The sequence below is a fragment of the Phyllobates terribilis genome, unplaced genomic scaffold (genome assembly GCF_046119375.1).
Source record: "Phyllobates terribilis strain yellow unplaced genomic scaffold, ASM4611937v1 Scaffold_4__5_contigs__length_816908805, whole genome shotgun sequence".
In the NCBI taxonomy this organism is placed as follows: domain Eukaryota; kingdom Metazoa; phylum Chordata; class Amphibia; order Anura; family Dendrobatidae; genus Phyllobates; species Phyllobates terribilis.
Genome location: NW_027362764.1, coordinates 179756366 through 179781197, shown reverse-complemented (window position 1 = coordinate 179781197; position 24832 = coordinate 179756366). Strand labels below are relative to the sequence as shown.

At 47.4% G+C, this 24832-nt stretch overlaps 1 protein-coding gene across 1 annotated transcript in view; it reads right to left on the bottom strand.

The window, feature by feature from the left end:
• The window catches only part of KAT2B (lysine acetyltransferase 2B), a 123597-nt gene extending 99625 nt beyond the window's left edge, over positions 1 to 23972 (bottom strand). Inside the window, exon 1 of the mRNA XM_073677962.1 lies at positions 23525 to 23972. Within this exon, the coding sequence (XP_073534063.1) occupies positions 23525 to 23770 (246 nt within the window). The 5' untranslated portion in view covers positions 23771 to 23972. The remainder of the gene's footprint in view (positions 1 to 23524) is intronic.
• Positions 23973 to 24832: the final 860 nt, after the last annotated feature.

Sequence of the window (24832 nt, the reverse complement as noted above, 5' to 3'; positions counted from 1 at the left end):
CTTTCAATGGCTGCCTCTAATTCACGCAAGTCTCTGTGCATAGTGGGACACAAATGGAAATATTCCACAGTGTTGTCAGATGATCTGCACTTTCAGGTTAAGAGCCCACGATGCAGAAATGCTGTGGATTTCTCCTGAGCGTTTCTGCATCTCCCTGGCAGAAAAAAAGTATGCGGATTTTACATGCGTTTTTTCTGCCAGGTAGAAGCGTTTGTGAAGCGTTTTGAACATGCAATTTCACATGCGGGTAGTCAAGAGCTTTTCCAAGCGATTTTAGCATCACTTGGAAAGTGCTTGACAACTTGGTCACACTATATAAATCCATGCAACCGGCATGGATTTATATAGTGTGACCAAGTTATGATGCTGCAAATGCAGCATCAATAGTCAAAAAAAGAATAAAAAATGGTGAAAAATAAAATAAAAAAAATTATACTCACCTTCCGATGGCTCCCGGTCTCCTTCTCTGGTGTCTTCGGCTGCTCACGGTGGTGTAAAAGGACCTTCCATGACGTCATTTAGTCATGTGACAGGTCACGCGACTGCTGACGTCGGCGGTCGCGTGACCTGTCACATGACTAAATGACGTCATGGAAGGTCCTTTTACACCACCGCGAGCAGCCGAAGAGCCAGCAGCACCACCAGGAGCAGACAGGGGGCCATCTGAAGGTAATTATATGTTTATTTTTTATTTTCATTCTTTTTTAACTACAGGTACTATGGTACCCGGGTCTGGAGGAGAGTCTCTTCTTCTCCAGACCCGGGTACCATCCACGCATTGAATCGCATAATATCCACATGTGCACGTGTAGTCATGTGGATATTATGCGGTCCAATGCAAGTCAATGGAGGCTAAAACGCAGCGATTCCACAAAATTAATGGATGTGCTGCGGATTTTTCTGCAATAATAATCCGCAGCGGAAATTTCCGCAGCATGTGCACAACACATGCAGATTATCATTGGAGACCACGGCAGACCTATTACCAAGCGTTTTTTAAGCGTTTCCGTGGCGGAAATGACACTGCGGAAACGCTTAAAAAACACATAGTGGGCACACAGTCTCAGTGTAATTGGCTTCTTGAGATGTCGGTTTCACGGTCTGAGTTTCATCAGTGTTTTGATCCGAGAGTCATCAGAGTTTGGTCAGTTAGTTTTTGCCATCAGAGTTTGGTCAGTGTTAGTTTTTACCATCAGAGTTTGGTCAGTTAGTTTTTGCCATCAGAGTTTGGTCAGTGTTAGTTTTTGCCATCAGAGTTTCAGAGTTTAGTCAGTGTTAGTTTTTACCATCAGAGTTTCAGAGTTTAGTCAGTGTTAGTTTTTACCATCAGAGTTTGGTCAGTGTTAGTTTTTACCATCAGAGTTTGGTCAGTGTTAGTTTTTACCATCAGAGTTCGGTCAGTGTTAGTTTATGCTATCAGAGATTGGTCAGTGTTAGTTTTTACCATCAGAGTTTGGTCAGTGTTAGTTTTTACCATCAGAGTTTAGTCAGTGTTAGTTTTTACCATCAGAGTTTGGTCAGTGTTAGTTTTTATTATCAGAGTTTGGTCAGTGTTAGTTTTTACCATCAGAGTTCGGTCAGTGTTAGTTTATGCTATCAGAGATTGGTCAGTGTTAGTTTATACCATCAGAGATTGGTCAGTGTTAGTTTTTACCATCAGAGTTTGGTCAGTGTTAGTTTTTACCATCAGAGTTTGGTCAGTGTTAGTTTTTATCATCAGAGTTTGGTAAGTGTTAGTTTATACCATCAGAGATTGGTCAGTGTTAGTTTTTACCATCAGAGTTTGGTCAGTGTTAGTTTTTACCATCAGAGTTTAGTCAGTGTTAGTTTTTACCATCAGAGTTTGGTCAGTGTTAGTTTTTACCATCAGAGTTTGGTCAGTGTTAGTTTTTACCATCAGAGTTTAGTCAGTGTTAGTTTTTACCATCAGAGTTTGGTCAGTGTTAGTTTTTACCATCAGAGTTTGGTCAGTGTTAGTTTTTATCATCAGAGTTTGGTAAGTGTTAGTTTTTTATATCAGTTTGGTCAGTGTTAGTTTTTGCTATCAGAGTTTGGTCAGTGTTAGTTTTTATCATCAGAGTTTGGTAAGTGTTAGTTTTTGATATCAGTTTGGTCAGTGTTAGTTTTTGCTATCAGAGTTTGGTCAGTGTTAGTTTTTGCTATCAGAGTTTGGTCAGTGTTTCATCCGTTATCTCAGATGAAAAAAACAAAACTAATGGAGGTTTCTTAAGCTTCTCCTATCAAACAGTCAGTGAAAAATGGCAGCACAGAGAGGGCATCCGAGTGCTGTCTGATTTTTTCACAAATCCATAGACTTGCATTGGCGAGTTTGAGCCAACACTGGGATAAATGTCAGACAAGTCTTCATGCTTTTGTGAGTATCACTCAGTCTGAGGAAAAGATCGGACATGTGAACTACCCCATAGACCATAGTGTCAAAGTTAAACATATAAGGCTTAAATCGTGCAGCCAGTGCCTGATATATGCTTCCCGTGGATCGGGCAGTATGAATCAGCTGTCACGTTTCCTTTAACAAACTGGGATCAGATTACATAAAATTACATCCAAAATGCTAATACTATAAAATGAAGCAGTCTGGTGTATTCGACCAGTGTGAACATACCCTAAAGCAGGGGTCCTCAAACTACGGCCCGCGGGCCACATGCGGCCCGCGGAGGACTTTTATCCGGCCCGCCGGGCTATGGGCGGAGGAGAGAAGAGCGGTGTCAGAGCGCGCCCTTCTCCCCCGCTTGCCCAGGGCCCCGGCAGACAGATACTTACCTCTCCCCGAGCCTCCGCAGATCCGCTGTCTTCCTGCTCTGCGCTTCCTGTGACGTCTCAGGTCAGAGGGCGTGGTGACGTCTTTACACCGCGCCCTCCCGAGTGCCGTCACAGGCAGCGCAGAGCGGGACGACGCCGCCGCGACGCTGGAGTCCAGACCAGAGTAGCGCAGCGGCAGCAGGTGAGGAGAAGTGAGGTGAGTATTGGATTTTTTTTTTTTTTAATGTATGGAGGCATAGGTCATTATATGGGGGGGTGACATCCTGCAAGGGGTATAATATGGGGGGGTGACATCCTGCATGGGGCATGATATGGGGGGTGACATCCTGCAAGGGGTATAATATGGGGGGCTGACATCCTGCATGGGGCATGATATGGGGGGTGACATCCTGCATGGGGCATTATATGGGGGGGTGACATGCTGCATGGGGCATTATATGGGGGGGTGACATGCTGCATGGGGCATTATATGGGGGGTGACATGCTGCATGGGGCATTATATGGGGGGGTGACATGCTGCATGGGGCATTATATGGGGGGGTGACATGCTGCATGGGGCATTATATGGGGGTGGCATCCAGCATGGGGCATTATAAGGGGGGAACAGCCTGCATGGGGCATTATAAGGGGGGGAACAGCCTGCATATGGCATTATAAGGGGGAAACAGCCTGCATATGGCATCATAAGGGGGAAACAGCCTGCCTATTGGGAACATTTACCTGTCCATTGAGGACCTATGCTGCCTATTGGGGATATTTACCTGCCTATTGGGGACATTTACCTGCCTATTGGGGACATTTACCTGCCTATTGGGGACCTATGCTGCCTATTGGGTACATTTACCTGCCTATTGGGGACCTATGCTGCCTATTGGGGACATTTACCTGCCTATTGAAGACCTATGCTGCCTATTGGGTACAGTTACCTACCTATTGAAATACCGGTTGATTTAACTTTATTTGTTCTTCATTTTAAATATTGTATTTGTTCCTGTATTGTTATTTTTACTACAAAATAAGATATGTGCAGTGTGCATAGGAATTTGTTCATAGCTTTTTTTAAAAACTATATTCCGGCCCTCCAGTGGTCTGAGGGACCGTGAACTGGCCCCCTGTTTAAAAAGTTTGAGGACCCCTGCCCTAAAGGGTTTCAGAACTACAAACTTAATTGAATATGGGTCTTGAGCTGTGCCTTAGTATGGACACAGAGCTTATTATTAAAAAGTACCGTAGATTATACTAAAGTCTCCATGAGGAATAGGACTTATCCAGCGCTGTAACTGTGACACCACATCACTTACATGGCGGACCCAACGTGTGACATTTCTGGAATCTGCGGCGCTGGGCTGTATAATAGCGTAATGCAATTAGCTGAGACACGTATTATAATTACAGCTGTCCAGGAAACGCTCCCAGATACAGGACAGGACTCTGCCACATCCACTCTGATAGGTCAATAATCAGCAGCCGTATACAGGGTAAGAGCTGCCAGGACTTCAGTATTACATAACATGCTGGATTTACCTTCACACATGAATGCATGGCTATCTTCCCTTTCATGACCAGACAAAATACATTAATGGAAAACATGATCATTGAGTCAGTATTATGACCCAGGACATAATCTGGATGTAGCCGATATTCTCAATGCGGCAAAAGACAGAACCTCGAAGGGGAAGTGAGACAACGAAAAGAGATACCACGTTGTGTTTCTAATAATGTTCTGCAGGGAGGTCACAACTAAAAATTGACATAAGAATTAAAGGGGTTGTCCGGTCCCAATCCACAGGTCTGCAGTCACTCTGTGTGCACTGTGCGCTGCAGGGAGTCGCCGGCTTCTGAGCTGGGACCGGAGGGTATGTATGCGTTATACATACTCCCGGCCAGAACCCATCCAGTGGGCGCGGCCTCGCTCCACACACCTGTATGGAGCGAGGCCGCGCCCTCTAGTTGGCCGCGCCCACTGGACGTGCACGTCTCTAGTCGGGGCGCGACTTCGTTCAATACAAGTGTATGGAGCAAAACCACGCCCACTAGACGGGCCCTGGCCAGGAATATGTATAACACATACATACCCTCCGGTCCCAGTTCAGAAACAGCACAGTTCGCTGGGGGATTTATAAGTCTGTAGTCACACAGAGTGACTGCAGACTTATCGATTTGGACCAGACAACCCATTTAAGGGATTAAGATGATAAATCAGATGATTAATATTACCGATAATATATATATACCGATATACTCATATTTGTGTACACCCCAAAGTCTGCTGAATATCACATCTGTCCGTTTTGGGACTGGAGGTACCAAGTCCCCTATTTCCATTGGAGGGGTTTCAACAGCAGCATATAAAAAGTAAAAGAACGGTCAGTCGATATTAACAGAAGCCAATGAAAATTCACGCAATAGCTACAATTTCCCATAATAAAAAAAACTCTCAGGGCATGTGTCAAATGTACCCATGGGCCCCTATTCACCTAACAGGGGCCGAGAGAGCCCTTTAACATCCATTTATGTCGGCATCCTGCAAAATATTATTATGTACTGTATGATGTATGCCACTCTATGGCTATATATATGCAGATATCTCTGGAGCTTGCCTCTTTCTATACCTACAGCACTGTGCAAAAGTTTTAGGCAGGTGTGGAAAAAATGCTGCATATAAAAAATGTTTTAAAACATAGAAGTGCTAATAGTTTATCTTTATCAATTAACAAAATACAAAGTGAATGAACAAAAGAGAAATATGAATAAAATCAGTATTTGGTGTGATGACCCTTTACCATAAAAACTGCATCAAACCACCAATTCTTCTATTGTAGGTAAACTTCCACCAAGTCAGGGACTATAGTCAGATGTAGGTGTAATCAATCGTACCAAACAAGTGATAATGATAATTATTTTCATATGTTGGTTGAAACACAGTTATCAACTGAAACAAACAACTGTGTAGGTTTAAAACTGGGTGAGGAACAGCCAAACTCGGCTACAAAGGTGAGGTTGTGGAAGACAGTTTCATGCCACAGGTCACACACACTATGGCAAGACTGAGCACCTCTACAAAGAACAAGGTAGATATGCTTCATCAGTAAGGTCTCTCCCTGACAAAGATTTTAAAACAGACTGAGGTTTCAAGATGTGCTGATCAAGCTCTATTGAAGAAGCAGCTTGATTACAGTTACATCCATCTACTATTCAGATACAGTAAGTCTGGCTGGCCAGAAGTGGTCTTCATGGAAACATTGCAGCCAAAAAACCATACCTTTAAAATAAAAACAAGGCCAAGTGTCTTAATATGCATGAAAACATAGGAAATGGGGTGCAAAAAACATGGCAGCAGGAGATGTGGATTTATGAAGCAAAATTTAAAATATTATGCTGTAACAAAAGGAAGTTTGTTTGCCGAAAGGCTAGAGAGCGCTATAATTTGTGTCCGCAGGCAACAGTAAAGCATGGTGGAGGTTCCTTGTAAGCTTGGGGCGGCATTTCAGCAACTGGAGTTGGGGATTTGATCACGATTAAAAGGTATCACCAATGCTGAGAAATACAGGCCGATACTTCTCTATCAGGGAGGCTTCAAATTTATTCTGCAGCAGGACAATGACCCCAAACATGCAGCTAATGTCATTAAGATCTATCTTGAGAGTAAAGAATAACAAAGAGTCCTGGAAGTGATGATATGACCCTCACAGAGCCCTGATCTCAACATCGTCTAGTCTGTCTGGGTTTACATGAGGAGTCAAGGATTTGCACATGTCTACATCCACAGAAGATCTGTAGCTAGTTCTCCAAGATGTTTGGAACAACCTCCCTGTCGAGATTCATCAAAAACTGTCTGCAAGCGTGCCTAGAAGAACTGATGCTTTGAGGTTAGCACTCCAATAATGATGTGATTTAGATTTATTTTTTATTCATTTTGCATTTTGTTAATAGATAAAAATTGTGCTGGTATAATGTTATGTCAGCATTTAGTGCCCAATGACTTCTTATCATTACAATGTTAGAAACAGTTCTGTATATTGTCCAGTGTGTTGTTGTTATTACACTGGTTCAGTGTTTTGTCCCCAGCAAGTGCTGTGTGACTTATCATTATTACTATTAGGAGTACACAGGTACAACGCTGTGTCAGCAGTTAGTGCAGACCCCTTTCCTATTACACTAGTAAAAAACTGTGCCAGCAGTCATTACCCTGCCTGTTATTACTCTGTACATTATTGTGCTAGCATATGCTGTCCAGTGTATTATCATACAATGTTGTGTTATCAGTCAGTCCACAGTATAATCATTAAATTACAATAATGTTATATCAGCAATCAATGCCCTATGCACAATATTCTGACAATAAATTGCCTCACAGGCAGAGTGCACTATGTGGTCACTGTCACATCCTCTTTTTACACATAAAGTTACAAGGAGAGTCCTCCTTACACTGTGATGACACTGTTTGCACTCCTCTGCACCTTATCATCCTCACAAAGTGGTGTCACTTTTACATATTCCTAATTAAAAGGAGTATGTAAAAGTGACACCACACCACAAAGGACACAATTACACACTCACTCTCGAACTTTTTGGTCACCATCACAAACTCCTCCTCACACAATGTTGTCACCATCATACACTCCTTCTCAATTGGCGTTGTCATACACTACTACTTAAAAGGTCTTCTCACAGTCTCACACCCCTCCTCACACTTTTCTTGTTTCTGTCAAATACTTTGCCTTACATTGTGTTGTCACTAATATATCACACACTCCTACTCACACTGTTTTGTCACTGTCACACACTCCTTCTCACACAGTGTTGTCACTGTCACATAATCCTCATTAGTGTAGTCAATGTCAGACACTCCTCCTCACAGTGATACCATGGTCACACACTCCTTGTACTGCATTTTCATTTTCACAGTCTCCTGGCACTGTTGTTGCTGTAACTGCCATACACAAATTGTCACTGTAACATAATCATCAGTGTTGTCACTGTCACACACTCCTCCTTATACTGTGTCGTCACTGTCGCAAATTCCTTCTTACACTGTATTGTCACTGTCACACACTACACCTCATACAATGTTGTCATGGTCACACATTTCTAGCACTCTCAAACTGTCCTAAGTGTGTTGTCACTATCACATGCTTATCCTCACAGTGTTGTCACTGTCACACACTCATTGTAGTCAGTATTACACACTCCTTTTTACACTGTTTTCACAGCAACACTCCTCCTCCTGCTATCACTGTCACACACTCATCAGTGTTGTCACTATCACAGAAACCTCCCCACACTGTCACAGGCATACACTCCTCCATATTGTTGTGACACACTTGTACTCAGAGTGTTGTCATTGTCACACACTCCTCACACTGTGCTATCACAGTCACACACTCTTCTTTGTGTTGCCTTACACTCCTCTTCACGGTGATGACACTGTCACTTACTCCTCCTCATGGTGTTGTCATTGTCACGCACTCCTCCTCACAGATTTGTCAATGCCACATACTCCTCCTTAGTGTTGTCACTGTCCCACACTACTCCTTACACTGTTTTCACTGTCACACACTCCTCCTCACAATATTGTCACTGTTAAATACTCCTCACACTGTTGTCATTGTCACATACTCCTACTTAGTGTTGTATATGACACACTCCTCCTTACATGGTTATCACTGTCTAAACAAGCCTTTGTGTTGTCACACACACCTCCTCAGTGTTGTCACTGTCAAAAACTACTACTGAATTGTCACTGTCACACACTCCTCACACTATGTTGTCACTATCACACACATTAGTGTGCCCCATTAATGTTGTCAAAGTCACATACTCCTCCTTAGTGTTGTGACTGTCACACGTTACTCCCTACACTGTTGTCACCGAAACACACTCCTCCAGTGTTATCACTGTCACACACTCCTTCTGTGTTATCACTGTCACACACTCCTCCTCACAGTGCTATCACTGTCACATAATCCTCCTTAGCTTTGTCATTGTCACACACGTTTCACTAAACTGCTGTCACTGTCACACACATCTTTAGTGTTGTCGCTGACAGACTACTCCTCACGATGTTGTCACACACTCCTTGTCACAGTGTTGTCACTGTCAAACACTACTCACATTGTTGTCCCTGCACTCCTCAGGATGTTGTCACTGCAACACACTGCTCCTGATTTTTGTCACTGTCACACACTCCTCCTTAACACAGATGCCTACCCATTTTTGTCACTGTCACACACTCCTCCTCACGATGTTGTTACTGTCTCACACTCTTCTTTAGTCTTGTCACTGTCACACACGCCTCCTTAGTGTTGTCACTGCAACACACTCCTTCCCAGTGTTGTCACTGTCACACACTCCTCCTCATGGTGTTGTGACATAATTCTCCTTGGTGTTGTCACTGTCACACACTTCTCACTAAACTGCTGTCACCGTCACATTCATCTTTAGTGTTGTCGCTGACACATTCCTCTTCACGATGTCACTGGCAAACACTATTCCTCACACTGTTGTCCCTGCCACACTCCTCCTTAATGTTGTCACGGTCACACACTGCTCCTCATTTTTCTCACTGACACATACTTCTCATGATGTTGTCACTGTCTCCCATTCCTGCTTAGTGTTGTCACTGTCACACACTCATCCTCATAGTGTTGTCACTGCCATACACTCCTCCTCCCACTGTTGTCAGTGTCATACACTCCTCCTTACAGTTGTCACTGTCACACACTCCTCCTCTCACTGTTGTCACTGTCACACACTCCTCCTTACTATAGTCACTGTCACACACTCCTCATCTCAGTGTTGTCACTGTCACACACTCCTCCTCACAGCGTTCACTATCACACACTCCTCCTTACTGTTGTCACTGTCACACACTCCTCCTCACAGTGTTGTCACTATCACACACTCCTCCTTACTGTTGTCACTATCACACACTCCTCCTCACAGTGTTGTCACTGTCACATACTCCTCCTCACAGTACTGTCACACACTCCTCCTCACAGTTTTGTCACTATCACACACTTCTCCTTACTGTTGTCACTATCACACACTCCTCCTCACAGTGTTGTCACTGTCACACACTCCTCCTTACTGCTGTCACTATCACACACTCCTCCTCTCACTGTTGTCACTGTCACACACTCCTCCTCTCACTGTTGTCACGGTCACACACTCCTCCTCACACTGTTGTCACTGTCACACACTTCTCCTTACTGTTGTCACTGTCACACACTCCTCCTCACACTGTTGTCACTGTCACACACTCCTCCTTACTGTTGTCACTGTCACACACTCCTCCTCACAGTGTTGTCACACACTCCTCCTTAGTGTTGTCACTGTCACACACTCCTCCTCAGTGTTGTCACTGTTTTACACTCCTCCTTACTGTTGTCACTGTCACACACTCCTCCTCAAAGTGTTGTCACTGTCACACACTCCTCCTTACTGTTGTCACTGCCACACACTCCTCCTCACACTGTTGACACTGTCACACACTCTTCCTTACTGTTGTCACTGTCACACACTCCTCCTTACTGTTGTCACTGTCACACACTCCTCCTCACAGTGTTGTCACACACTCCTCCTTAGTGTTGTCACTGTCACACACTCCTCCTCAGTGTTGTCACTGTTATACACTCCTCCTTACTGTTGTCACTGTCACACACTCCTCCTCAAAGTGTTGTCACTGTCACACACTCTTCCTTACTGTTGTCACTGTCACACACTCCTCCTTACTGATGTCACTGTCACACACTCCTCCTCACAGTGTTGTCACTGTCACACACTCCTCCTTACTGTTGTCACTGTCACACACTCCTCACACTGTTGACACTGTCACACACTCCTCCTTACTGTTGTCACTGTCACACACTCCTCATCACAGTGTTGACACTGTCACACACTCCTCCTTACTGTTGTCACTGTCACACACTTCTCCTTACTGTTGTCACTGTCACACACTCCTCCTCATAGTGTTGTCACTGTCACACACTCCTCCTCACTATCACACACTCCTCCTCACAGTGTTGTCACTGTCACACACTCCTCCTTACTGTTGTCACTGTCACACACTCCTCCCCACAGTGTTGTTACTGTCACACACTCCTCCTTACTGTTGTCACTGTCACACACTCCTCCTCACAGTGTTGTCACTGTCACACACTCCTCCTCAGTGTTGTCACTGTCACACACTCCTTCTTACTGCTGTCACTGTCACACACTCCTCCTCACAGTGTTGTCACTGTCACACACTCCTCCTCACAGTGTTGTCACTGTCACATACTCCTCCTTACTGTTGTCACTGTCACACACTCCTCCTCACAGTGTTGTCACTGTCACACACTCCTCCTTACTGTTGTCACTGTCACACACTCCTCCTCACAGTGTTGTCACTGTCACACACTCCTTCTCACAGTGTTGTCACTGTCACACACTCCTCCTCAGTGTTGTCACTGTCACACACTCCTCCTCACAGTGTTGTCACTGTCACATACTCCTCCTCACAGTGTTGTCACTGTCACACACTCCTCCTCACAGTGTTGTCACTGTCACACACTCCTCCTTACTGTTGTCACTGTCACACACTCCTCATCACAGTGTTGACACTGTCACACACTCCTCCTTACTGTTGTCACTGTCACACACTTCTCCTTACTGTTGTCACTGTCACACACTCCTCCTCATAGTGTTGTCACTGTCACACACTCCTCCTTACTGTTGTCACTGTCACACACTCCTCCTTACTGTTGTCACTGTCACACACTCCTCCTCACTATCACACACTCCTCCTCACAGTGTTGTCACTGTCACACACTCCTCCTTACTGTTGTCACTGTCACACACTTCTCCTTACTGTTGCCACTGTCACACACTCCTCCTCATAGTGTTGTCACTGTCATACACTCCTCCTTACTGTTGTGACTGTCACACACTCCTCCCCACAGTGTTGTCACTGTCACACACTCCTCCTTACTGTTGTCACTGTCACACACTCCTCCTCACAGTGTTGTCACTGTCACACACTCCTCCTCAGTGTTGTCACTGTCACACATTCCTTCTTACTGTTGTCACTGTCACACACTCCTCCTCACAGTGTTGTCCTGTCACACACTCCTCCTCACAGTGTTGTCACTGTCACATACTCCTCCTTACTGTTGTCACTGTCACACACTCCTCCTCACAGTGTTGTCACTGTCACACACTCCTCACACTGTTGACACTGTCACACACTCCTCCTTACTGTTGTCACTGTCACACACTCCTCATCACAGTGTTGACACTGTCACACACTCCTCCTTACTGTTGTCACTGTCACACACTTCTCCTTACTATTGTCACTGTCACACACTCCTCCTCATAGTGTTGTCACTGTCACACACTCCTCACTATCACACACTCCTCCTCACAGTGTTGTCACTGTCACACACTCCTCCTTACTGTTGTCACTGTCACACACTCCTCCTCATAGTGTTGTCACTGTCATACACTCCTCCTTACTGTTGTGACTGTCACACACTCCTCCCCACAGTGTTGTCACTGTCACACACTCCTCCTTACTGTTGTCACTGTCACACACTCCTCCTCACAGTGTTGTCACTGTCACACACTCCTCCTCACAGTGTTGTCACTGTCACACACTCCTCCTCACAGTGTTGTCACTGTCACACACTCCTCCTCACAGTGTTGTCACTGTCACATACTCCTCCTTACTGTTGTCACTGTCACACACTCCTCCTCACAGTGTTGTCACTGTCACACACTCCTCCTTACTGTTGTCACTGTCACACACTCCTCCTCACAGTGTTGTCACTGTCACACACTCCTCCTCACAGTGTTGTCACTGTCACACACTCCTCCTCAGTGTTGTCACTGTCACACACTCCTCCTCACAGTGTTGTCACTGTCACATACTCCTCCTCACAGTGTTGTCACTGTCACACACTCCTCCTCACAGTGTTGTCACTGTCACACACTCCTCCTTACTGTTGTCACTATCACACACTTCTCCTTACTGTTGTCACTGTCACACACTCCTCCTCATAGTGTTGTCACTGTCACACACTCCTCCTTACTGTTGTGACTGTCACACACTCCTCCCCACAGTGTTGTCACTGTCACACACTCCTCCTTACTGTTGTCACTGTCTCACACTCCTCCTCACAGTGTTGTCACTGTCACACACTCCTCCTCACAGTGTTGTCACTGTCACACACTCCTCCTTACTGTTGTCACTGTCACACACTCCTCATCACAGTGTTGACACTGTCACACACTCCTCCTTACTGTTGTCACTGTCACACACTTCTCCTTACTGTTGTCACTGTCACACACTCCTCCTCATAGTGTTGTCACTGTCACACACTCCTCCTTACTGTTGTCACTGTCACACACTCCTCCTTACTGTTGTCACTGTCACACACTCCTCCTCACTATCACACACTCCTCCTCACAGTGTTGTCACTGTCACACACTCCTCCTTACTGTTGTCACTGTCACACACTTCTCCTTACTGTTGCCACTGTCACACACTCCTCCTCATAGTGTTGTCACTGTCATACACTCCTCCTTACTGTTGTGACTGTCACACACTCCTCCCCACAGTGTTGTCACTGTCACACACTCCTCCTTACTGTTGTCACTGTCACACACTCCTCCTCACAGTGTTGTCACTGTCACACACTCCTCCTCAGTGTTGTCACTGTCACACATTCCTTCTTACTGTTGTCACTGTCACACACTCCTCCTCACAGTGTTGTCCTGTCACACACTCCTCCTCACAGTGTTGTCACTGTCACATACTCCTCCTTACTGTTGTCACTGTCACACACTCCTCCTCACAGTGTTGTCACTGTCACACACTCCTCACACTGTTGACACTGTCACACACTCCTCCTTACTGTTGTCACTGTCACACACTCCTCATCACAGTGTTGACACTGTCACACACTCCTCCTTACTGTTGTCACTGTCACACACTTCTCCTTACTATTGTCACTGTCACACACTCCTCATAGTGTTGTCACTGTCACACACTCCTCACTATCACACACTCCTCCTCACAGTGTTGTCACTGTCACACACTCCTCCTTACTGTTGTCACTGTCACACACTCCTCCTCATAGTGTTGTCACTGTCATACACTCCTCCTTACTGTTGTGACTGTCACACACTCCTCCCCACAGTGTTGTCACTGTCACACACTCCTCCTTACTGTTGTCACTGTCACACACTCCTCCTCACAGTGTTGTCACTGTCACACACTCCTCCTCACAGTGTTGTCACTGTCACACACTCCTCCTCACAGTGTTGTCACTGTCACACACTCCTCCTCACAGTGTTGTCACTGTCACATACTCCTCCTTACTGTTGTCACTGTCACACACTCCTCCTCACAGTGTTGTCACTGTCACACACTCCTCCTTACTGTTGTCACTGTCACACACTCCTCCTCACAGTGTTGTCACTGTCACACACTCCTCCTCACAGTGTTGTCACTGTCACACACTCCTCCTCAGTGTTGTCACTGTCACACACTCCTCCTCACAGTGTTGTCACTGTCACATACTCCTCCTCACAGTGTTGTCACTGTCACACACTCCTCCTCACAGTGTTGTCACTGTCACACACTCCTCCTTACTGTTGTCACTATCACACACTTCTCCTTACTGTTGTCACTGTCACACACTCCTCCTCATAGTGTTGTCACTGTCACACACTCCTCCTTACTGTTGTGACTGTCACACACTCCTCCCCACAGTGTTGTCACTGTCACACACTCCTCCTTACTGTTGTCACTGTCTCACACTCCTCCTCACAGTGTTGTCACTGTCACACACTCCTCCTCACAGTGTTGTCACTGTCACATACTCTCCTCACAGTGTTGTCACTGTCACACACTGCTCCTCACAGTGTTGTCACTGTCACACACTCCTCCTTACTGTTGTCACTGTCACACACTCCTCATCACAGTGTTGACACTGTCACACACTCCTCCTTACTGTTGTCACTGTCACACACTTCTCCTTACTGTTGTCACTGTCACACACTCCTCCTTACTGTTGCCACTGTCACACACTCCTTCTCACAGTGTTGTCACTGTCACACACTCCTCCTTACTGTTGTCACTGTCACACACTCCTCCTCACTATCACACACTCCTCCTCACAGTGTTGTCACTGTCACACACTCCTCCTTACTGTTGTCACTGTCACACACTTCTCCTTACTGTTGCCACTGTCACACACTCCTCCTCATAGTGTTGTCACTGTCACACACTCCTCCTTACTGTTGTCACTGTCACACACTCCTCCTCACAGTGTTGTCACTGTCACACACTCCTCCTCAGTGTTGTCACTGTCACACACTCCTTCTTACTGCTGTCACTGTCACACACTCCTCCTCACAGTGTTGTCACTGTCACACACTCCTCCTCAGTGTTGTCACTGTCACACACTCCTCCTTACTGTTGTCACTGTCACACACTCCTCCTCACAGTGTTGTCACTGTCACACACTCCTCCTTACTGTTGTCACTGTCACACACTCCTCCTCACAGTGTTGTCACTGTCACACACTCCTCCTAACACTGTTGTCACTGTCACACACTCCTTCTTACTGTTGTCACTGTCACACACTCCTCCTCACAGTGTTGTCACTGTCACACACTCCTCCTGTTGTCACTGTCACACACTCCTCCTCACAGTGTTGTCACTGTCACACACTCCTCCTCACAGTGTTGTCACTGTCACACATTCCTCCTCACAGTGTTGTCACTGTCACACACTCCTCCTCAGTGTTGTCACTGTCACACACTCCTCCTCACAGTGTTGTCACTGTCACACACTCCTCACAGTGTTGTCACTGTCACACACTCCTCCTCACAGTGTTGTCACTGTCACACACTCCTCCTTACTGTTGTCACTGTCTCACACTCCTCCTCAGTGTTGTCACTGTCACACACTCCTCCTTACTGTTGTCACTGTCACACACTCCTCCTCACAGTGTTGTCACTGTCACACACTCCTCCTCACAGTGTTGTCACTGTCACACACTCCTCCTCAGTGTTGTCATTGTCACACACTCCTCAGTGTTGTCACTGTCACACACTCCTCCTCACAGTGTTGTCACTGTCACACACTCCTCAGTGTTGTCACTGTCACACACTCCTCCTCACACTGTTGTCACTGTCACACACTCTTCCTCACAGTGTTGTCACTGTCACACACTCCTCCTCACAGTGTTGTCATTGTCACACACTGCTCCTTACTCTTGTCACTGTCACACACTCCTCCTCACAGTGTTGTCACTGTCACACACTCCTCCTTACTGTTGTCACTGTCACACACTTCTCCTCACAGTGTTGTCACTGTCACACACTCCTCCTCACAGTGTTGTCACTGTCACACACTCCTCCTTACTCTTGTCACTGTCACACACTACTCCTCACAGTGTTGTCACTGTCACACACTCCTCCTTACTGTTGTCACTGTCACACACTACTCCTCACAGTGTTGTCACTGTCACACACTCCTCCTCAGTGTTGTCACTGTCACACACTCCTCCTCACAGTGTTGTCAATGTCACACACTCCTTCTTACTGTTGTCACTGTTACACACTCCTCCTCACAGTGTTGTCACTGTCACACACTCCTCCTTACTGTTGTCACTGTCACACACTCCTCCTCACAGTGTTGTCACTGTCACACACTCCTCCTCACAGTGTTGTCACTGTCACACACTCCTCAGTGTTGTCACTGTCACACACTCCTCCTTACTGTTGTCACTGTCACACACTCCTCCTCAGTGTTGTCACTGTCACACACTCCTCAGTGTTGTCACTGTCACACACTCCTCCTTACTGTTGTCACTGTCACACACTCCTCCTCACAGTGTTGTCACTGTCACACACTGCTCCTCACAGTGTTGTCACTGTCACACACTCCTCAGTGTTGTCACTGTCACACACTCCTCCTCACAGTGTTGTCACTGTCACACACTCCTCAGTGTTGTCACTGTCACACACTCCTCCTCAGTGTTGTCACTGTTACACACTCCTCCTCACAGTGTTGTCACTGTCACACACTCCTCCTCACAGTGTTGTCACTGTCACACACTCCTCACAGTGCTGTCACTGTCACACACTCCTCCTCACAGTGTTGTCACGGTCACACACTCCTCCTTACTGTTGTCACTGTCACACACTCCTCCTCACAGTGTTGTCACTGTCACACACTCCTCCTCAGTTTTGTCACTGTCACACACTCCTCACAATGTTGTCACTGTCACATACTCCTCCTTACCGCTGTCACTGTCACACACTCCTCACAGTGTTGTCACTGTCACACACTCCTCCTCACAGTGTTGTCACTGTCACACACTCCTCGTCACAGTGTTGTCACTGTCACACACTCCTCCTTACTGTTGTCACTGTCACACACTCCTCCTCACAGTGTTGTCACTGTCACACACTGCTCCTCACAGTGTTGTCACTGTCACACACTCCTCAGTGTTGTCACTGTCACACACTCCTCCTCACAGTGTTGTCACTGTCACATACTCCTCCTCACAGTGTTGTCACTGTCACATACTCCTCCTCACAGTGTTGTCACTGTCACACACTCCTCCTTACACTGTTGTCACTGTCACAAACTCCTCCTCACAGAGTTGTCACTGTCACACACTCCTCCTTACTGTTGTCACTGTCACACACTCCTCCTTACTGTTGTCACTGTGACACACTTCTCCTTACTGTTGTCACTGTCACACACTCCTCCTTACTGTTGTCACTGTCACACACTCCTCCTCACAGTGTTGTCACTGTCACACACTCCTCCTCACAGTGTTGTCATTGTCACACACTCCTTCTTACTGTTGTCACTGTCACACACTCCTCCTCAGTGTTGTCACTGTCACACACTCCTCCTTACTGTTGTCACTGTCACACACTCCTCCTCACAGTGTTGTCACTGTCACACACTCCTCCTCACAGTGTTGTCATTGTCACACACTCCTTCTTACTGTTGTCACTGTCACACACTCCTCCTCACAGTGTTGTCACTGTCACACACTCCTCCTTACTGTTGTCACTGTCACACACTCCTCCTCAGTGTTGTCACTGTCACACACTCCTCCTTACTGTTGTCACTGTCACACACTCCTCCTCACAGTGTTGTCACTGTCACACACTCCTCCTCACAGTGTTGTCACTGTCACACACTCCTCCTCACAGTGTTGTCACTGTCACACACTCCTCCTCACACTGTTGTCACTGTCACACACTCCTCCTCACAGTGTTGTCACTGTCACACACTCCTCCTCACAGTGTTGTCATTGTCACACACTGCTCCTTACTCTTGTCACTGTCACACACTCCTCCTCACAGTGTTGTCACTGTCACACACTCCTCCTTACTGTTGTCACTGTCACACACTTCTCCTCACAGTGTTGTCACTGTCACACACTCCTCCTCACAGTGTTGTCACTGTCACACACTCCTCCTTACTCTTGTCACTGTCACACTCCTCCTCACAGTGTTGTCACTGTCACACACTCCTCCTTACTGTTGTCACTGTCACACACTCCTCCTCACAGTGTTGTCACTGTCACACACTCCTCCTCACAGTGTTGTCACTGTCACACACTCCTCCTCACAGTGTTGTCACTGTCACACACTCCTCCTTACAGTGTTGTCACTGTCACACACTCCTCCTCACAGTGTTGTCACTGTCACACACTCCTTCTTACTGTTGTCACTGTTACACACTCCTCCTCACAGTGTTGTCACTGTCATACACTCCTCGTTACTGTTGTCACTGTCACACACTCCTCCTCACAGTGTTGTCACTGTCACACACTCCTCCTCACAGTGTTGTCACTGTCACACACTCCTCCTTACTGTTGTCACTGTCACACACTGCTCCTCACAGTGTTGTCACTGTCACACACTCCTCAGTGTTGTCACTGTCACACACTCCTCCTCACAGTGTTGTCACTGTCACACACTCCTCAGTGTTGTCACTGTCACACACTCCTCCTCACAGTGTTGTCACTGTCACACACTCCTCCTCACAGTGTTGTCACTGTCACACACTCCTCCTCAGTGTTGTCACTGTCACACACTCCTCCTCAGTGTTGTCACTGTTACACACTCCTCCTCACAGTGTTGTCACTGTCACACACTCCTCCTCACAGTGTTGTCACTGTCACACACTCCTCCTCACAGTGCTGTCACTGTCACACACTCCTCACAGTGTTGTCACGGTCACACACTCCTCCTTACTGTTGTCACTGTCACACACTCCTCCTCACAGTGTTGTCACTGTCACACACTCCTCCTCAGTTTTGTCACTGTCACACACTCCTCCTCACAATGTTGTCACTGTCACATACTCCTCCTTACCGCTGTCACTGTCACACACTCCTCACAGTGTTGTCACTGTCACACACTCCTCCTCACAGAGTTGTCACTGTCACACACTCCTCCTTACTGTTGTCACTGTCACACACTACTCCTCACAGTGTTGTCACTGTCACACACTCCTCCTCACAGTGTTGTCACTGTCACACACTCCTCCTCACAGTGTTGTCAATGTCACACACTCCTTCTTACTGTTGTCACTGTTACACACTCCTCCTCACAGTGTTGTCACTGTCACACACTCCTCCTTACTGTTGTCACTGTCACACACTCCTCCTCACAGTGTTGTCACTGTCACACACTCCTCCTCACAGTGTTGTCACTGTCACACACTCCTCAGTGTTGTCACTGTCACACACTCCTCCTTACTGTTGTCACTGTCACACACTCCTCCTCAGTGTTGTCACTGTCACACACTCCTCAGTGTTGTCACTGTCACACACTCCTCCTTACTGTTGTCACTGTCACACACTCCTCCTCACAGTGTTGTCACTGTCACACACTGCTCCTCACAGTGTTGTCACTGTCACACACTCCTCAGTGTTGTCACTGTCACACACTCCTCCTCACAGTGTTGTCACTGTCACACACTCCTCAGTGTTGTCACTGTCACACACTCCTCCTCAGTGTTGTCACTGTTACACACTCCTCCTCACAGTGTTGTCACTGTCACACACTCCTCCTCACAGTGTTGTCACTGTCACACACTCCTCACAGTGCTGTCACTGTCACACACTCCTCCTCACAGTGTTGTCACGGTCACACACTCCTCCTTACTGTTGTCACTGTCACACACTCCTCCTCACAGTGTTGTCACTGTCACACACTCCTCCTCAGTTTTGTCACTGTCACACACTCCTCCTCACAATGTTGTCACTGTCACATACTCCTCCTTACCGCTGTCACTGTCACACACTCCTCACAGTGTTGTCACTGTCACACACTCCTCCTCACAGTGTTGTCACTGTCACACACTCCTCGTCACAGTGTTGTCACTGTCACACACTCCTCCTTACTGTTGTCACTGTCACACACTCCTCCTCACAGTGTTGTCACTGTCACACACTGCTCCTCACAGTGTTGTCACTGTCACACACTCCTCAGTGTTGTCACTGTCACACACTCCTCCTCACAGTGTTGTCACTGTCACATACTCCTCCTCACAGTGTTGTCACTGTCACATACTCCTCCTCACAGTGTTGTCACTGTCACACACTCCTCCTTACACTGTTGTCACTGTCACAAACTCCTCCTCACAGAGTTGTCACTGTCACACACTCCTCCTTACTGTTGTCACTGTCACACACTCCTCCTTACTGTTGTCACTGTGACACACTTCTCCTTACTGTTGTCACTGTCACACACTCCTCCTTACTGTTGTCACTGTCACACACTCCTCCTCACAGTGTTGTCACTGTCACACACTCCTCCTCACAGTGTTGTCATTGTCACACACTCCTTCTTACTGTTGTCACTGTCACACACTCCTCCTCAGTGTTGTCACTGTCACACACTCCTCCTTACTGTTGTCACTGTCACACACTCCTCCTCACAGTGTTGTCACTGTCACACACTCCTCCTCACAGTGTTGTCATTGTCACACACTCCTTCTTACTGTTGTCACTGTCACACACTCCTCCTCACAGTGTTGTCACTGTCACACACTCCTCCTTACTGTTGTCACTGTCACACACTCCTCCTCAGTGTTGTCACTGTCACACACTCCTCCTTACTGTTGTCACTGTCACACACTCCTCCTCACAGTGTTGTCACTGTCACACACTCCTCCTCACAGTGTTGTCACTGTCACACACTCCTCCTCACAGTGTTGTCACTGTCACACACTCCTCCTCACACTGTTGTCACTGTCACACACTCCTCCTCACAGTGTTGTCACTGTCACACACTCCTCCTCACAGTGTTGTCATTGTCACACACTGCTCCTTACTCTTGTCACTGTCACACACTCCTCCTCACAGTGTTGTCACTGTCACACACTCCTCCTTACTGTTGTCACTGTCACACACTTCTCCTCACAGTGTTGTCACTGTCACACACTCCTCCTCACAGTGTTGTCACTGTCACACACTCCTCCTTACTCTTGTCACTGTCACACTCCTCCTCACAGTGTTGTCACTGTCACACACTCCTCCTTACTGTTGTCACTGTCACACACTCCTCCTCACAGTGTTGTCACTGTCACACACTCCTCCTCACAGTGTTGTCACTGTCACACACTCCTCCTCACAGTGTTGTCACTGTCACACACTCCTCCTTACAGTGTTGTCACTGTCACACACTCCTCCTCACAGTGTTGTCACTGTCACACACTCCTTCTTACTGTTGTCACTGTTACACACTCCTCCTCACAGTGTTGTCACTGTCATACACTCCTCCTTACTGTTGTCACTGTCACACACTCCTCCTCACAGTGTTGTCACTGTCACACACTCCTCCTCACAGTGTTGTCACTGTCACACACTCCTCCTTACTGTTGTCACTGTCACACACTGCTCCTCACAGTGTTGTCACTGTCACACACTCCTCAGTGTTGTCACTGTCACACACTCCTCCTCACAGTGTTGTCACTGTCACACACTGCTCAGTGTTGTCACTGTCACACACTCCTCCTCACAGTGTTGTCACTGTCACACACTCCTCCTCAGTGTTGTCACTGTCACACACTCCTCCTCAGTGTTGTCACTGTTACACACTCCTCCTCACAGTGTTGTCACTGTCACACACTCCTCCTCACAGTGTTGTCACTGTCACACACTCCTCCTCACAGTGCTGTCACTGTCACACACTCCTCACAGTGTTGTCACGGTCACACACTCCTCCTTACTGTTGTCACTGTCACACACTCCTCCTCACAGTGTTGTCACTGTCACACACTCCTCCTCAGTTTTGTCACTGTCACACACTCCTCCTCACAATGTTGTCACTGTCACATACTCCTCCTTACCGCTGTCACTGTCACACACTCCTCACAGTGTTGTCACTGTCACACACTCCTCCTCACAGAGTTGTCACTGTCACACACTCCTCCTTACTGTTGTCACTGTCACACACTCTTCCTCACAGTGTTGTCACTGTCACACACTCCTCCTTCCTATTGTCACTGTCACACACTCCTCCTTACTGTTGTCACTGTCACACACTCCTCCTTACTGTTGTCACTGTCACACACTCCTCCTCACAGTGTTGTCACTGTCACACACTCCTCCTCACAGTGTTGTCACTGTCACACACTCCTCCTCACAGTGTTGTCTCTGTCACATACTCCTCCTCACAGTGTTGTCACTGTCACATACTCCTCCTCACAGTGTTGTCACTGTCACACACTCCTCCTTACTGTTGTCACTGTCACACACTCCTCCTTACACTGTTGTCACTGTCACACACTCCTCCTTACTGTTGTCACTGTCACACACTCCTCCTCACACTGTTGTCACTGTCACACACTCCTCCTCACAGAGTTGTCACTGTCACACACTCCTCCTCACAGTGTTGTCACTGTCACATACTCCTCCTCACAGTGTTGTCACTGTCACATACTCCTCCTCACAGTGTTGTCACTGTCACACACTCCTCCTTACTGTTGTCACTGTCACACACTCCTCCTTACACTGTTGTCACTGTCACACACTCCTCCTCACAGAGTTGTCACTGTCACACACTCCTCCTCACAGAGTTGTCACTGTCACACACTCCTCATCACAGTGTTGTCACTGTCACACACTCCTCCTTACTGTTGACACTGTCACACACTCCTCCTTACTGTTGTCACTGTCACAAACTCCTCCTCACAGAGTTGTCACTGTCACACACTCCTCCTCACAGTGTTGTCACTGTCACACACTCCTCCTCACAGTGTTGTCACTGTCACACACTCCTCCTTACTGTTGTCACTGTCACACACTCCTCCTCACGGTGTTGTCACTGTCACACACTCCTCCTCACGGTGTTGTCACTGTCACACACTCCTCCTTACTGTTGTCACTGTCACACACTCCTCCTTACTGTTGTCACTGTCACACACTCCTCCTCACGGTGTTGTCACTGTCACACACTCCTCCTTACTGTTGTCACTGTCACACACTCCTCCTCACGGTGTTGTCACTGTCACACACTCCTCCTCACGGTGTTGTCACTGTCACACACTCCTCCTTACTGTTGTCACTGTCACACACTCCTCCTCACGGTGTTGTCACTGTCACACACTCCTCCTTACTGTTGTCACTGTCACACACTCCTCCTCACGGTGTTGTCACTGTCACACACTCCTCCTTACTGTTGTCACTGTCACACACTCCTCCTCACACGTTACCTTGCAGGCGGAGTACACTCCGAGTTTCTCCAGTTTCTTGGCCCGGGGGGCAGAGCGGTGCTGCCCCTTCTTAGCAGCGATTTTTAGCGGTGCAGCTCCAGCACCTCCCACAGTCGGACTCTCCGCTCCCCGGGCTGCTCCTCCGGCTGCAACCGTAGCCGCTGCTGCCGCCACCACCACGGCCGGAGAGCCTTGGGGCGCCACACTGCCCACCACCGAGCCTCCGTCTGCAGCCGCCTCGGCCATTGCAGGAGCCCTGGAGCCTGCCCGGGGAGAAGAATGCCCCCAACCCTCCTCCGGTGCACAGATCCCTGGGCGAGGTGACGAGATCTGCAGCCGATCCCCCAGCAGGGAGGCAGCTGGAGCACATCACCGCCTCCCCTGCCTCTCTCCTCCTCCTCCTCCTTCTTCTTCCCAGTCCTCCCTCCTTGGTGCTGCTGTCCACTTCCATCGCTGCCGTCAGGTCGCGCCGGCGGCTGCGCTGTGTGCAGTGATCAGTCATGAGGCCGGCTTCTGTAACCTGGAGGGGCCGACATCGTCATTGTATCTTCTTAGGAAGTGTCAGCAGGCGGCCCCCGAATGTAACCGATAATACTAAACTAGGGGGCGCTATTCTCAGCAGTGGACAGTCACTATAGAGCTAGACATTAGTTCTCATTACAGCTTAACCCTCAGCCACTGTGGGAAAAGGAGCCATATGTCTGACACATGAGAGACATCTAACAGGAGTAAAAAGAAGGATTCATGTAAGGGCTTGTACACACCACTGCTGTCCATTTAAAAAAAACAGACTGACCCCAGACCAATGTTATTCAATGGGGCAGTGCAGATGAATGATTATTTTCTCTGGCCGGATCTGTGTGAAAATCGCATTGTGCGCTAGGTCCTCCCATAAATCAGATGAGACCCATTCAAGTCTATGGGTGCGCAAAAAAAAATTGGGCGCCATACGGAGCCACAGTACATCCGATGTATACGGATTTATACGGATACATTGCAATTCTGTAAGAGACAGAACACTGACTTACACAAAAAAAACTATTTAAAGTGTGTGCAAATAGAATCAAATGTATACCCTACTAAAATTGCCACACTTAATAAAGAATAAAATATATAATTTATTTAATTGCTTAAAAGCATTTTACATCATAGTCCATATACATATTGATTCCAGGAAGAAATTTAGCATTTGAAAAAAAGAGAGCACCGGATGAACAGGGTGTGTCAGCTGTTTACATAAATCCAGGGGCCGACGCTGATGGCCTCGGACCCCTGTACAAGAAATGTGCTTGGGCCCCCTCCTTTTAT